Raw genomic sequence first — 14,015 nt, forward strand, 5'->3', positions numbered from 1 at the left:
CGGTTACTCCGAGCTCCACCCAATAAGAAACGCAAATACAAGAAAGCAGGGGAGAAATTATTAACATATAGTGAGCATCTACCAAATTAGGTAGGTAAATGACATAAACCTCACAGCAACCCTGAGAGACAGAGGCATCACACAGTCGAAATATTTAATAACAAGAATAGACTGAGAATCGATCATACTTTGACCAATGCCCTGGAGCAGTGCCCTAGAGAACCCTTGCGAAACTTGGTGTTAACCTGCTAGTTGATGGCTCTTTGGGTAATCCAGGCGTCCTGGACCAGTTACCAGATAGCCAGAGGGGAAGATGCTGGAGGAGAGGGTCAGGTCAAGAATTCTAACTATCCTCTTTTCCCCCTCCTCCCTTCCCAGGACGACAACATCATGAGGTCCCTCCAGCTGTTCCAAAATGTCATGTAGCTGTGAACACGGCCATCCGGGCTCTCAGAGACATTGTACTAAACGATCAACACCTTGGTCTGCCCTCGTTCTGATTTTACATACCGACTCTTGGGACAGAAACACCGTTTACACTTGGGAAGAACTGCCTGCTGAAGACGTTTTGTGGAACCCAGCACCGCGTGGCCCAGTCTCTGATTGCCAGCTCTCCCTCCTCCCTCTTCTTGAGAGAGACAAGATGAAATCGGGTTTGTTGCGGAAGCATGCTCATCTCTTCACACTGCTGCCCTATGGAAGGTCCCTCTGCTTGAGCTTAAACAGTAGTGCATATTTTTCTGCTTGCGTGCCCCAGCCCACCACCTCCAAGTCCAGCAGACCCTGATGTATCTGAAGGCAAGATGACCTGAGCCGAATGCACACCTTCCTCTGATGGCCTCCCAGACCAATGTGCCTGTTTCCCGTCCTTTGATAGGAAGGACGAGTGTTACACAGAACAATTAAAATCCACCATGACTAGACTGGGAGAGCCAGCCCCTGACATGTGTAGGATAGGACTGAATTATTAAGCATGGCATTGTCTGGTGAACCAAAATGCCCATGTCCTTTGTTTCCAGAGGCAAGGACCAATGATTCTCTCTGACACCAGCACCTGTGCTGGTAGCGCAAGTCCCTTAACATGCACAGGAAGGGAGCCAGTGCCCAGTGATCCACATCTCCAGTCCATCTCCAGCTAGAGTCCAGCACTGCATGTCCCTCCCAGGAAGCCCAGGATGCCTGCAAGTTGCTGTAATTTTATACCATCTTCTAATCAATAAACAGAACTATTTCTTACACTCTTAACCTTCATTTTGTCCATGACTACACTGGGCAGAAGAGGTAAGTTGTGAAAAGGGCAGGCTGGTCCATTCCTCTGGCATCCAGTTATTAGTACTAACCCTGGGCCAGGCACGGGGCCCGGCTGCACAGCACCCTCCCCTGCTCCCAATTCAAACGCAAATACTGCGACCAGCAGCAAATGCAGCTTAAAAATGAGACGTCACAGCACCTCCCTTCCAGGAAAAATTGCCACGCTCAAGATCCTCTGGTGTAGAAAGCCTGGAGCCTCCTATGGTGTGGGTGGGGTTACAGAGAAATGAAGAGGAGGCCAGGGCCTCCTGCTGAGGGACCTGGAGTCTAGGAGTTGATCAAGAGGCCTCAGCCCATAAACAGCATGTGATTACTTCTGTTGGACACTGCGGGTCTTGGTTTCCTTCCTCAACATCACATCTTGGAAGGAAAGCAATTTCCTGAACCCCTGTTATATGCCAAGTGCTGCATGAGGGGCTTATATAATTATCTTATTTCATGCTCGTGGTAGAATGCTCTGGAAGGTAGAGTCTTAATTTTACGGGTTTGGACACTGAAGTTCAGAGAGGTAAGGGAAGCTGCTTAAGGTGGCACAGCTCCATGGAGAGATTAAACAATTGCCACCCTATCCTAGAGCTCCCCTGCTACAGGATTCCGCCTCACCCCAAGGAACGGACAGTACCTCATACAATTCATTCATCTGTCATCAGCTCAGAGAGGCACAGGGATTCTTTGAATCCAAATAGCAGATGAGGAAACAGATGCAGTGAAGGGGGAAGCCTCGGGTGCCTGAGGCTCATTAGCAAGAGCAGGTCACCACACCTCTGCATGCAGGAAATACTCCCAATCTGATTGCCATTGGCAGCTGCTTCTTGTGGCTGGAGATTATAGAGGCCACAGCTCGTTTCTCTATTTGGGCTTTCTGAGTACAGCCATGTGGTCATCTAAGACTGATGGATATGTGGCTGGCCCCTAGCAAGGCATACACTTAGGCCCAAGCAAAGGATCTGTACTTGTGACCCTTCCCACGTGGGGTCTGAACCCGCATCCTGAGGCTGTGCAATGTCGAGGCCATGGTTCTCCACCCTGGCTGCACATCATCAGCATCTCGGGACCTTTGAAAAATGCTAACACCTGGGCCCCATCCTAGACCAGTAAGTAGAATCTCTGAGGGTGGAGCCTGGGCATCAAGATTCTTTAGAAGCTGCCCGGGTGATTGTAAAGGACACACAGAGCTAAGGAGGGGAACTGGCCATACCAGGGGTATGGATGGAGCATATGAACTGAGCCATCCCCCTAGCAACAATGATTGGCTCAGAGCTAGGCTTGATAGCTAATCATGAAGCTCAAAATTTGTGCTGGGAACAACGGGACAAAGATGTTCTCTCTCCTATTGGATACAGTCCTAGGACACATTGGTAGTGATTTAGGAATTATGAGGGGTTATCTGATAACCAAATGGCAGATAAACCAGAATCAGAGAAGGCAAGGCAGAGAGATTTGTTTTAATAAAAATTTTACAATAAATCACTAATTGAGCCTCTGATGAAATCATTGAGCTGCTGGATCACACTGCACCTGAACCTACACATACCTCTGCTCTTTTCAGATGTCTTTGGTAGATGCCTTTATAAGGTTTAGACCAGTGTTTCTCTACCCTAGCTACATATTAGAATCACTTGGGGAGGCACACTTGGGGAAAAGTAAATTTTAAAGTGCCAAACGCCTGGGCCTTATTCCAGGTTCTGAATTAGCATCTCTGGAGGTGAGGCCCTGAGCATTAGTATGCTTTAAAAGCTTCCCAGGTGATTCCAGTGTACACCTAGGGCTGAGAGCCCTTGCTCCAGAAGAGTGGAAGGGCTGCTCCCTTCTCCCTCTGCTGGCCAGACCGCAAGTAAGAAACCCAACTCAGTCCTGAGCACCCAATGCTGAAAGGAAAATCAGTACCTAGAGCTGTTCAGAGAGAAGTCAGAATGGAAGGAAGACTCGAAACTGATCCTAAGATGAATAATTCAACAGGAAGGTGGTCGTCCTGGTGGGGTGGGGGAAAAAGGACAACGTGTTGGAGCAGTTGCAAGGGTACAGCCTGCCACTCATCAAAGCTTTTAACAAGGGAACAAGGGGAAAAAAAGCACAAAAAATGAGTGCTGCAGTTCCCACAGAAGCGGACGTTTACCGAAAATCTGGGCCTGGGCTCGCTGTCACTTCTTGCTCAGGCTTCTGAGGTTTTCTCTCTTGTTCCAGTAAGGAAGTCAGATCTGGCGTAGAAGTGGAGAGCCCCTCCGTGACCAATCCTGTAGCTCTGAATAAGTCCTCTGAGCAGACATCAGCAAGGCCCACTGGAGAGGCTTCCAGGAGGAGGCGTCGGTGGGACTGGGGACCACTGCGTGGCACCAGGTTCTCTATGGATGATGTCCTACCTGACTCTCACAACAACCCTGGGAGGCAGGGATCCGAGGTACCTGTTCTTTAGATGAAAAAAAGGATGCCCAGATACATGGAGGGAACTGCCCGCAACAGCTAGAAATGGGTTTCAAAGCCTGCCAAGCTCCAAAATCCATGCCTAGCTCCATTTCTGAGAGAACGTGAAGACCTTCTCCACTTATTCTTAAAACTGGCTGTAATGATATACAAACACCAGAAGGTGTTAGAAAGCAGCTGCCATGAAAACTAAAGCAATGAAAGCAAGTCCGTGAATTCAAGCCAAATTACTCTTCCTCGAAAGGGAACGACACCAAGGACGTGTGCAAAAATGCCCATATGGCTTTCCTGGAAGAGCTGAAATGTGTGTCCCTTCACATCAAAATAAGGCTCAGTCCAATTGGAAGACTTCAGCAAGCTCTGCACCCCAGTCTAGGTAATGACTGGAAACCCCAAAAACCCAGATCTTGAAGAGAAGGGGAAAACCTCAGGGGTAGCCAACCCCACTGAGTGGACTTTTGAAGACCCATGAGATTGTGGGAGCCAAGTGTACTCACAGGTCCAGAAATGGAGCTCATGGCCTACTCTAGGCTAATCATTACCTCCCAGGCCCCTGGCCACGGTGATTGCTTCGAGGGTAGGCTTAAGACCCAAGCCAGCACAATCATCTAATTTTTAGGGCTTTTAGGGGCTTTTTTTTTTTTTTTTTTTTGGTGGGGGGAGGGTAATTAGATTTATTTATTTATTTTTAGAGGAGTTACTGGGGATTGAACCCAGGACCTCGTGCATGCTAAGCATGCCCTACCACTGAGCTACACCCTCCCCCTTTTTAGGGCTTTTACAGAGAACAGTGAAACAAAGTCCCTCCTTTTCCTACTGGACGTGAATGAAAAAGCACATAGCCCTGGGACATACAGGCAATCATTTTGTAACCTAAGGGAAGTCAACCTACAGATGGACATAATACCACAAAATTCAAGGCAGAGATGAAAACAAATGGAAGCCTTTATGATTTCATGGGCCTGCTGGATCAAGCTTCACCTGAAACCCCATGTCCCACGAGTGTTTTGATTGTTTGTATCAATAAATTCATTTGTTATTATTTAAGGCAGTTTGAGTTGAACTTTCTGTCACTTGCAACTTGACACTTGCTGACAGACCCCAGCGCCACTCCTTCATATGACAGATGGAGCAACCGAAGCCTACAGCTACACAGCTGGGTTGTAGCAAAGCTGGAACCAGAAACCCAGACTAATGCCACACCCACTACACTGCTCTGCCATCTACTTTGCAAACATAATATAATAATAATATTACATATCATTTACTGAGCACTTACGGCATGCTGAATAGTTCACATGTATTCAATCCTCACTACTCTGAAATTAGCTCTGTGATTATTCCCATTTAGTAATGAGGAAACTGGGGCCCAGAGACGGTAAGTAACTTGACTATGAGTCATAAGTGGTAGAGGGCTTTGAACCCAGAACTTTCTGACTGCTGCACTTAATCACTAAGGCAGGAACTGCCAGGTTCAATGTGTATATGAAGCCAAGCGGACGAAAGAAATGAGTTGAAAACCAAAGAATATACATCCAGTGTGAAGGAGACAACTATGTCACAGCTCTAGGTAGGGACAGCTGCCACATTGGTGGAATTACAATTTTTTCAAGGCAAGTTGAAAATCTAGACTTGCATGTGAAATTTCCCGGTTTTTATAGTCTGGCAGCTAGTTCAATATTTAAAAGACACCAGGCAGACCAAACCAAACTAGTGTAAGAGCTGGCTTTGGCTCAAGGATCACCAATTTACAACCTCTGCCCTGAATTCTATTATCATTTCCCCCTACGAGCAAGTGGTGGTAATATATCAGGCTGATGCCAAATGCCCATCACTAGGTGAGTGGATAAACAAACTATGCTGCATCCATATAATGGAATACAGCTCAGCTATAAAGGGGAATGAATTACTGATAGACACAACAACATGCATGAATCTCAAAATAATTTAACTGATGAGAAAGGGCACACAAAGAAGAGTACATACTGTACACATCCATTAATATAAAATTCTAGAAAATGCAAATGAATCCATAGTGACAGGAGGCAGATCAGTGGTTGCCTGGGGAAGAAGGGGGTCAGTGCGGAGAGAAGAGGTGAGAGAAATTACCAAGGGGCGAGAGGAGACTTTGGGGGGTGGGGGGTGGGTGTGTTTATTATCTTGTTTGTGTGATGATTTCATGAGTATATATGAATAGCAAAATATTAAATTATACACTTTAAATACGTGTAGTTTATTGTATGTCAATTACATCTTATAAATGTTTTTTTTTTAAAAATTGGGATCCCAGGATGCACCACCAACACCTTTCATGGGCTACCTACCACTCTGGGACCTCCCCTCCTCAAGAAGCACTTTATATGAACAAGCCTCGTCATCTTGCCTCCTTCCCTGGTCTGTCTTCTAGCCAGTTCATTCCAGCCAAGTTTCTCCAGCTTTATCACATCACTCCCTACCCTCACCAGGAAGTCTGCCAAATCCAGTCTCACCCCTCCTGCCTGCCTCCCAAAGCCCAAGCCAGGCCCCGTCTCCAGATTGGAACACCTGAAGGGAGGTCAGGAATTTGTGGCAGGGGATTGGGAACTGAGAGTCTCCAAACCTGTCTCCTAGCCCCCAACTCCCTACCCAGTCCAAGGAGCCGAAGGCCCTCACTGTGAAAGCTGACACAGGATAGGTGAATGCTTGGGGAGAGATGGAGAAAGATGGACTATTGTGGATGCTACCGAGGAGAGCAAGAGACACTAGACTTGCTAGTGGTCAAGAAAGAAAGTAAAAGCTGGAGAAAAGGAAGCAGAGGAGGAACAAAATGAATGAGCTCATAATGATGATGAGTGTCAGCCCAATGTGATGGTTAATTTTGTGTGTTAACGTGGCTAAGCCAAGGTACCCAGTTTTCTGTGAAACTCCAGTCTAGATGTTGTTGTGAGGTATTCTGTAGATGTGATTAACATTCAAATCAGTAGACCTGGTGTAAAGCAACTATCCGCTCTAATGTGCTGGGCCTCATCCAGTCAGCTGAAGGCCTTAAGAGCCAAGACCAAAGCCCCGTGGGAAGAAGGAATTATGCCTCCAGAGTGCACCAAAATTAAATCATCTTGGATAACTAAGAGGGAACTATGAAAACGGACTATTTAATGAGCCGCCAGAGCACGGAATAGAGGGAGAGGACCAGCCTCTCTCAAACACCTCCTGCACGCCTAGCACCTGCTACACGCCTAGCACCTGCTACACGCCTAGCACCTCCTACACGCCTAGCACCTCCTGCACGCCTAGCACCTGCTACACGCCTAGCACCTCCTGCACGCCTAGCACCTCCTGCACGAATAGCACCTCCTACACGCCTAGGACCTCCTGCACGCCTAGCACCTCCTGCACGCCTAGCACCTGCTGCACGCCTAGCACCTCCTGCACGCCTAGCACCTGCTGCACGCCTAGCACCTCCTGCACGCCTAGCACCTGCTGCACGCCTAGCACCTCCTGCACGCCTAGCACCTGCTACACGCCTAGCACCTCCTGCACGCCTAGCACCTCCTGCACGAATAGCACCTCCTACACGCCTAGGACCTCCTGCACGCCTAGCACCTCCTGCACGCCTAGCACCTGCTGCACGCCTAGCACCTCCTGCACGCCTAGCACCTGCTGCACGCCTAGCACCTCCTGCACGCCTAGCACCTGCTGCACGCCTAGCACCTCCTGCACGAATAGCACCTCCTGCACGCCTAGCACCTGCTGCACGCCTAGCACCTCCTGCACGCCTAGCACCTCCTGCACGAATAGCACCTCCTACACGCCTAGGACCTCCTGCACGCCTAGCACCTCCTGCACGCCTAGCACCTCCTGCACGAATAGCACCTCCTGCACGCCTAGCACCTCCTGCACGAATAGCACCTCCTACACGCCTAGGACCTCCTGCACGAATAGCACCTCCTACACGCCTAGGACCTCCTGCACGAATAGCACCTCCTACACGCCTAGCACCTCCTGCACGCCTAGCACCTCCTGCACGAATAGCACCTCCTACACGCCTAGGACCTCCTGCACGAATAGCACCTCCTACACGCCTAGCACCTCCTGCACGAATAGCACCTCCTACACGCCTAGCACCTCCTGCACGCCTAGCACCTCCTGCACGAATAGCACCTCCTACACGCCTAGCACCTCCTGCACGAATAGCACCTCCTACACGCCTAGGACCTCCTGCACGCCTAGCACCTCCTGCACGCCTAGCACCTGCTGCACGCCTAGCACCTCCTGCACGCCTAGCACCTCCTGCACGAATAGCACCTCCTACACGCCTAGGACCTCCTGCACGAATAGCACCTCCTACACGCCTAGCACCTCCTGCACGAATAGCACCTCCTACACGCCTAGCACCTCCTGCACGCCTAGCACCTCCTGCACGAATAGCACCTCCTACACGCCTAGCACCTCCTGCACGAATAGCACCTCCTACACGCCTAGGACCTCCTGCACGCCTAGCACCTCCTGCACGCCTAGCACCTGCTGCACGCCTAGCACCTCCTGCATGCCTAGCACCTCCTGCACGAATAGCACCTCCTACACGCCTAGGACCTCCTGCACGCCTAGCACCTGCTACACGCCTAGCACCTCCTGCACGCCTAGCACCTCCTGCACGCCTAGCACCTGCTGCACGCCTAGCACCTGCTACACGCCTAGCACCTCCTGCACGCCTAGCACCTCCTGCACGCCTAGCTCCTCCTGCACGCCTAGCACCTGCTACCCGCCTAGCACCTGCTACACACCTAGCTCCTCCTGCACGCCTAGCACCTCTGTATAGCACCTCAGTTAGTATCGTAAAAATCCTCTGGGATAGGAATATAAATAATATTCCCATTTTCCAGATGGGAAGAGCTCATTCGAGTGAAATCATGTACCCGGGTCGCTGCCAGTAATTAATGGATATAGAAGTTAGTAATGATAATTATGGCCATAACATTTCCTCGATGCTTATAATGAGCCACATGCCATTTTAAATAAATGCCCAATATAAGACATTTCATGTAATCCTCACAACAAAAAAATCATATGCACATCCCTGACCTGGCCACCTCTGACTTTGATGGGGGCGTTTTGTCATTGGCATCACCTCTGTGTTGCTGCTCACACAAAGCCATGGCACCTTGAGGAGTCTAGTACTTCTGGAAGGCTTCCCATCAAAGGTGGGACCTGGAGAGGCCACAGACAGGAGGAGGGGACCCCAGGTCAGGGGGGTGGGTATCAGGAAGTCAGGAGTGTTTGAAGGATAACGGGCAGGTCAAGATGGGGAAGGTGAGGGGGCAGGTTGGGGCTCCGGGTGGAAGTCCGGTAGGAAAGGGTCTTTCTCTGGAGGGGGCAGAGATCCAAGGGGCTCCAAGGAGGTGCTGATGGAAGATGGAGCTGCAGCCTGGAATGGAGCTGAAGATAGGGTGTTTCCAGAGTCCCGAAGAGGGGCCAGCTCTGGGATGGTGGGGACCTCACAGAACTTGACGGAAAACATGAGGAGTGAGTGGCGGTTGAGTGGTCCAAGGAACTAATGACGGGGTAGGACCAAAGTGAGAGACCGTGGAGAACAATGCAGAGGACGTGGTGAGCGACGGGAAATGAGGAATGAAGATGAAGGCCGCGGGTGTGACTCGAGAGCACCCCCAACGCCCACATGGGGTGAGTGAAAAACCGGAGGCTGCAGCCGGCCGGGTGCAGGTGGCGGTGCTGCTGCCATTCGCCGCTAGATGGAGCAGGCGCCCCGCCGATTGCGCCGTGGGACCCTTGGCCTGGGCCTCACGACCGTGTGGGGCAGCCGAGGCAGTGCGCAGCTGCCCGGACCGGACCGGACCGGAAGGATGCGCCCCACTGCTCTTAACCCCAGCGCCTGGGCGCACACGCGCTTCCAAGGGCCCAGCTCCTAGTGTCACGGTCCACCACCAGTGCCTTGAAATTCTTCCTAACATGTGAACAAGGGAACTCATATTTATATTTGCGTTCAGGGCTGCAAATCATGAAGCAGGTCCTATTCAGAGCTTCCCCTTTACACTTTCACACGGTGACTAATTTATCCCGTCCATACAGCAGTGAGGTGAGGATATAGTCCCATTTCACAGACCAAGAAACCGAGGCTCAGAGAAGTGATGAGACCTTGCCCAAGATCACCTGCAGGTACGCTGGAAGCAGCATCTTTGACTCCAAGTGCTGCATCCTTTCCCACCCACATCGGAGGCTGCCCTCTGTAAGCACTGGCCCTGCCCAGGATGCAGACAAAGGCCTTAGCCCGCTAGCCTCCTTCAGGTCCACCTGGTGCTCTGAGGCTGGAGCAGGGCTGAGATGGATGGTCCTGAGGCAGAGGTGTCCCCCAGGTCTCCATTTCTTCCGGGGATTGAAAGATCCTGGGCAGCCTGGAGGAAGAGGCCACCTGCCCAGCCCCACTTGTTAGTCCCGGCTTCAGCCTCCAGGCCTGACAGCCCAAGACTTGGGCCATTTGAAAAACCTGCCCATCCGCAGGGTATGCAGAATAGGGGAGGGGAGGGAGGAAAGGGTCCGGTTTCCAGCCCAGGGCTGGAATCCTGGCCCCTCTCTTTCCAGCGTGCCCTAAGCCAGTAGCCCCTGTGAGCCCTGGCTTTCAGCAAAAATCAGCAAGGAAAACTTTTCAAGGTTGCTGTGAGGATTAAATACTTCAAGTGTCTGGCAAGTTGCAGGCTGTCAGTAAATGTTTCATTTATTTACTTTTGGGTTTTGTCAAGAAGGCAGCTGCATTATCTGCTCTGGAATCTCCCCCTTAGGGAATGAGGTACTTTTCAGGGTGGGGGCAGAGGTCTCCCACGTGGTTGGAGGGCTGGAGGGTTAGGGTTGGAAAACTGTGAGAAATGTGGCCCAACAGGCCAGACCAGAGGGGAGCCAGTACCTGTGGGTCTGGAGAGAGGCCTGCACCGCGCCTTCCCACAAGGAGAGGCTGCAGAGCAGCAAGAGGGGAGACAAAAGGAAGAAAACAACAAAATAACAAAAACTACTCATACACCTGTGGCTGTACCTCCCTGGGCTGGTTTCCAGTCCACACTGTTTTGATTCTCCTCTCAGTTCCCCTGAGAAGCCAGCAGGGCACTCACCACCCTAGTTTACAAATGAGCGACGTGTCCAAGGTCAAGAAGGTGACATGAGAACTTGACCAAGTCTCCTGTATTTTTTTTTAACATTTTTTATTGATTTATAATCATTTTACAATGAAGTCTCCTGTTTTTTGATTCAAGGTTCACCCCAGTACTGCAGAGGCAGGGCCTCCAGGCCATAGGATGAAGGGGCAGAAAAGGCACAACAACGCTCTTTGTTCTGCCAGACCAAAAAGCTAGGAGTAGGTGCTGGGCTTGGGGACTGGGGACTGGAGAACAGAAGCTTCTCCTGATTCTGGGGACTGGGCTCTCCTCAGAGTCTAGGCTGAACTAGGATGGGCAGTTGTCCCAGAGCCCTTGGAGACAAACAGGCTTGGGCTCCAAACTCACTGCTGCGATGTACTTGCTGTGTGACCTCAGGTGAGTGGCTACACCTCTCTGAGCCTCTGTTTCCTCATTTATAAAGCAGGGATGATAATCCTTACCCTACAAGAGTAGAATGTTGTGGGGGAATGTGAGTGGGTTTTATAGTTGGTCAGACTGGGTTCAGATTCCAGCTCTGCCATTTATTAGCAGTATGCTCTTGATCAAAAAGTCTTCACTGCCATAAGCCTCAGTTTCTTCATGGAAAAAATGAGGATGTTAAGACCTGCTGTCTCAGGTTGTTGTGGAGATGAAATGAGATGATAGCTAGAGCCCACTGGACACCTCTTCTGGTCTATTGCAGGGGTCAGTAATGTCACTCTCCCCTGGAGAGAAGGAGGGAGGTGCTCCTGCATCTCACTTCAGAGGCCACCCCAGGACCAGACCCAGTGCCTGCCTGCCCCAGGCAAATCTGATGCCTGCACAGCAGTCAGCTCAGAAGCATCCACACTGTCGGCAGGCAGCCTCTGGAGAATAAGAGCTGACATTCAGAGAGAGTGGGACGTTAACCAGGCAGCACCAACCATGGAAAGACTGTGAATTATTTCAGTCTTAATAAGCTGGATCTTAGAGACAGAAACCTTTCATCCCAAGATCTCAGAACCTTTGAAATGCTCATTTATTCCTCCTCACAACAGCCTAACACCAAAACACGAAGTAAAAACCGAATCTCAGGGGTGAGGTTAGGACAGGAATCACGCATCGCTGAGATGAGTGGTGCCTCCCTCGCGTCTCTGGGCTCTGCACAGTTGCTTTCCTTCCCCAGGCGGAGAGTGGTGACAGGTGCGCACCCTGGAGTCAGGCCGCCTGAGTTCAAACCCAGCCACTCACCGTCTTCCTGTGCCTTTGTTTCCTCATCTATAAAGTGGAGCTTATAGTAATACCTTGCATGGTGTTAAGTGTTACGTTTAAGGATTAACTCGTAACTCAAGGTAAAGCTCTTAGAAAAGGGCCGGGTACATAGTAAGCCCTTAGTTACTAAAAAAAAAATAGAAGAATAATTATTATATCTACATCATAGCAATTGCTGTCATTAATGTTGGTTTTATTCTGTTGCGCTCTGTCGGAAGGCTCCCACATGATATAAATAATAAAATCTCACCTTCTTAGCAAGGCCTACGGGCCGTTCATGGCCTGCTCCCCACCTCCTGCCCACCTCTGTCTGTTGACACTTCTTTAACTGGACTCTGCCTTCAGCTAAACCAAACTACAGGCTGCCCACCTTGTGGTGTTACCTACCTCCACGCACCGTCCCTTTTCTTAGAATGCTTCTCCACCTAGCCCGCGTGCAAACCTCAACTCACCCTTCAAGACCTCATATAATTGTCACCACTTCTGAGTCATCATCCTGACCTGGAGTGTGGCTGCCCTCCCCTTCCGGGCACCTGCTCCCCTGTTGCTGTGTTCAAGTCCCCCAGGATTGCAAGCTTCTTAAGGGGAAGGCCCACATCTCATGTATCTCCCTCCACACACCTGGCACTTCTCACAGCACCTGCACATAGCATGCACTCAGGAATTCTTTGCTGAACGAATCCATCCCTCACCAGCATCACTGAGATTAAATGACAACATGGGCATTTAATAGCATGGCATTACTACAGACTTGACCCGAAGACCCAGAACCTGGCACCTTTCCTTCCTCCAGGTTGACAGTTGGGCCTTCCCTAGAACCAGGCTGCCCCCCAGGCTTCAGTCTATGCACACGGGGGACAGCAAGAAGTAGGTCTTTGAAACCATCCAGAAGAGCTGCCATTTCCTGCTAGTCGTGGTCCCAGGTCCCATGCTGGGTTCTTTATAGGACTCCGGGCAATAATCCAGAAAGCTGGATCTTAACACCCCGACCCCCTGCTTGGAGGCAGAGCCTTGGCTGAGATCAGACCAGGGAGGAGGGTCCGCTTTATAACCCAGCCTTGCGCGCGGAGCAGATCAGCTCTGACCTGAAGGTGTTGGTCGAAAGGAGGGGGCGGCCTGCAGAGTTGTTTCTCAGACTCTCTGGAGAGTTCCAAAAACAACTCTGCTGAGAACACCACCCTGTCTGGGGACTTGTTTCTTCTTGCTGTCCCTATTTATGTTGTGTGACCTCTGGTGGCCTCCCCTGGGAAGCGGAATGAGATCAGGAACTAGCATTGACCGGGCCAGCCGCCACTCCAGGCACTTCACATACTTCCATCTCAATCCCCCCACGGCGAGCGTGTGCCAGGGGGAGAAGGCACCAGGCAGGGCTGCCTGATTCCAAAGCTTACACAACAGTCCTTTCCCCCAAAACCAACAAACACTCTTACAGCCCACAGTACGACCCGGTGGTTGGGAGGGTGGACTCTGGCACCAGGCTGGTTTTGCTGCCAGCTCTTCCACTCATTAGCCGTGAGACTGTGGGCAAGAGACCTAACCTCTCTGTGTTTCGGTTTCCGCATCTATAAATGGAGATGTGTTGCTCAGACCTCCTCCAAGAGAACCTGCTTGACCGCCTCATGTGTGAGGGTTCAGAGCAGGGACAATGATGTCAATGTGACCGTCCCACCCCGCCCCAGGAGAGAAGGAGCCTGGAGATGGCTGCTGCCGGGGCTGGGGCCACGCGATCCTCCAGGCTGTGCCCAGACAGTGACCGAGCGTGGAGTGGGTATCAGTCTCAGCCCATTCCTGCAGGACACCTGATCCTTCCAAGGAGTGACTTTTGCAAAGATACTGCCATCAGCCTGGCCGAGGGCTTCTCAGAACGGCACTGCTGTCTGAGGCTCTTCCTACCCACTCTTTCCTGCCCTC

General features: G+C 51.0%; 1 protein-coding gene and 1 long non-coding RNA gene across 3 annotated transcripts in view; one reads left to right on the top strand and one right to left on the bottom strand.

The window, feature by feature from the left end:
- Window positions 1–1,236, top strand: part of KCNIP1 (potassium voltage-gated channel interacting protein 1) — a 196,879-nt gene extending 195,643 nt beyond the window's left edge. For both annotated transcript variants that reach the window (XM_010980437.3, XM_064480089.1), the window contains exon 8: window positions 379–1,236. In XM_010980437.3, coding sequence (XP_010978739.1) covers window positions 379–426 — 48 coding nt within the window. In that variant the 3' untranslated portion in view covers window positions 427–1,236. The remainder of the gene's footprint in view (window positions 1–378) is intronic.
- The window catches only part of LOC135319478 (uncharacterized), a 55,599-nt gene that overhangs the window by 18,426 nt on the left and 23,158 nt on the right, over window positions 1–14,015 (bottom strand). The gene's annotated exons all lie outside the window — the stretch shown is intronic.

The sequence above is a fragment of the Camelus dromedarius genome, chromosome 27 (assembly GCF_036321535.1).
Source record: "Camelus dromedarius isolate mCamDro1 chromosome 27, mCamDro1.pat, whole genome shotgun sequence".
Lineage (NCBI taxonomy): Eukaryota > Metazoa > Chordata > Mammalia > Artiodactyla > Camelidae > Camelus > Camelus dromedarius.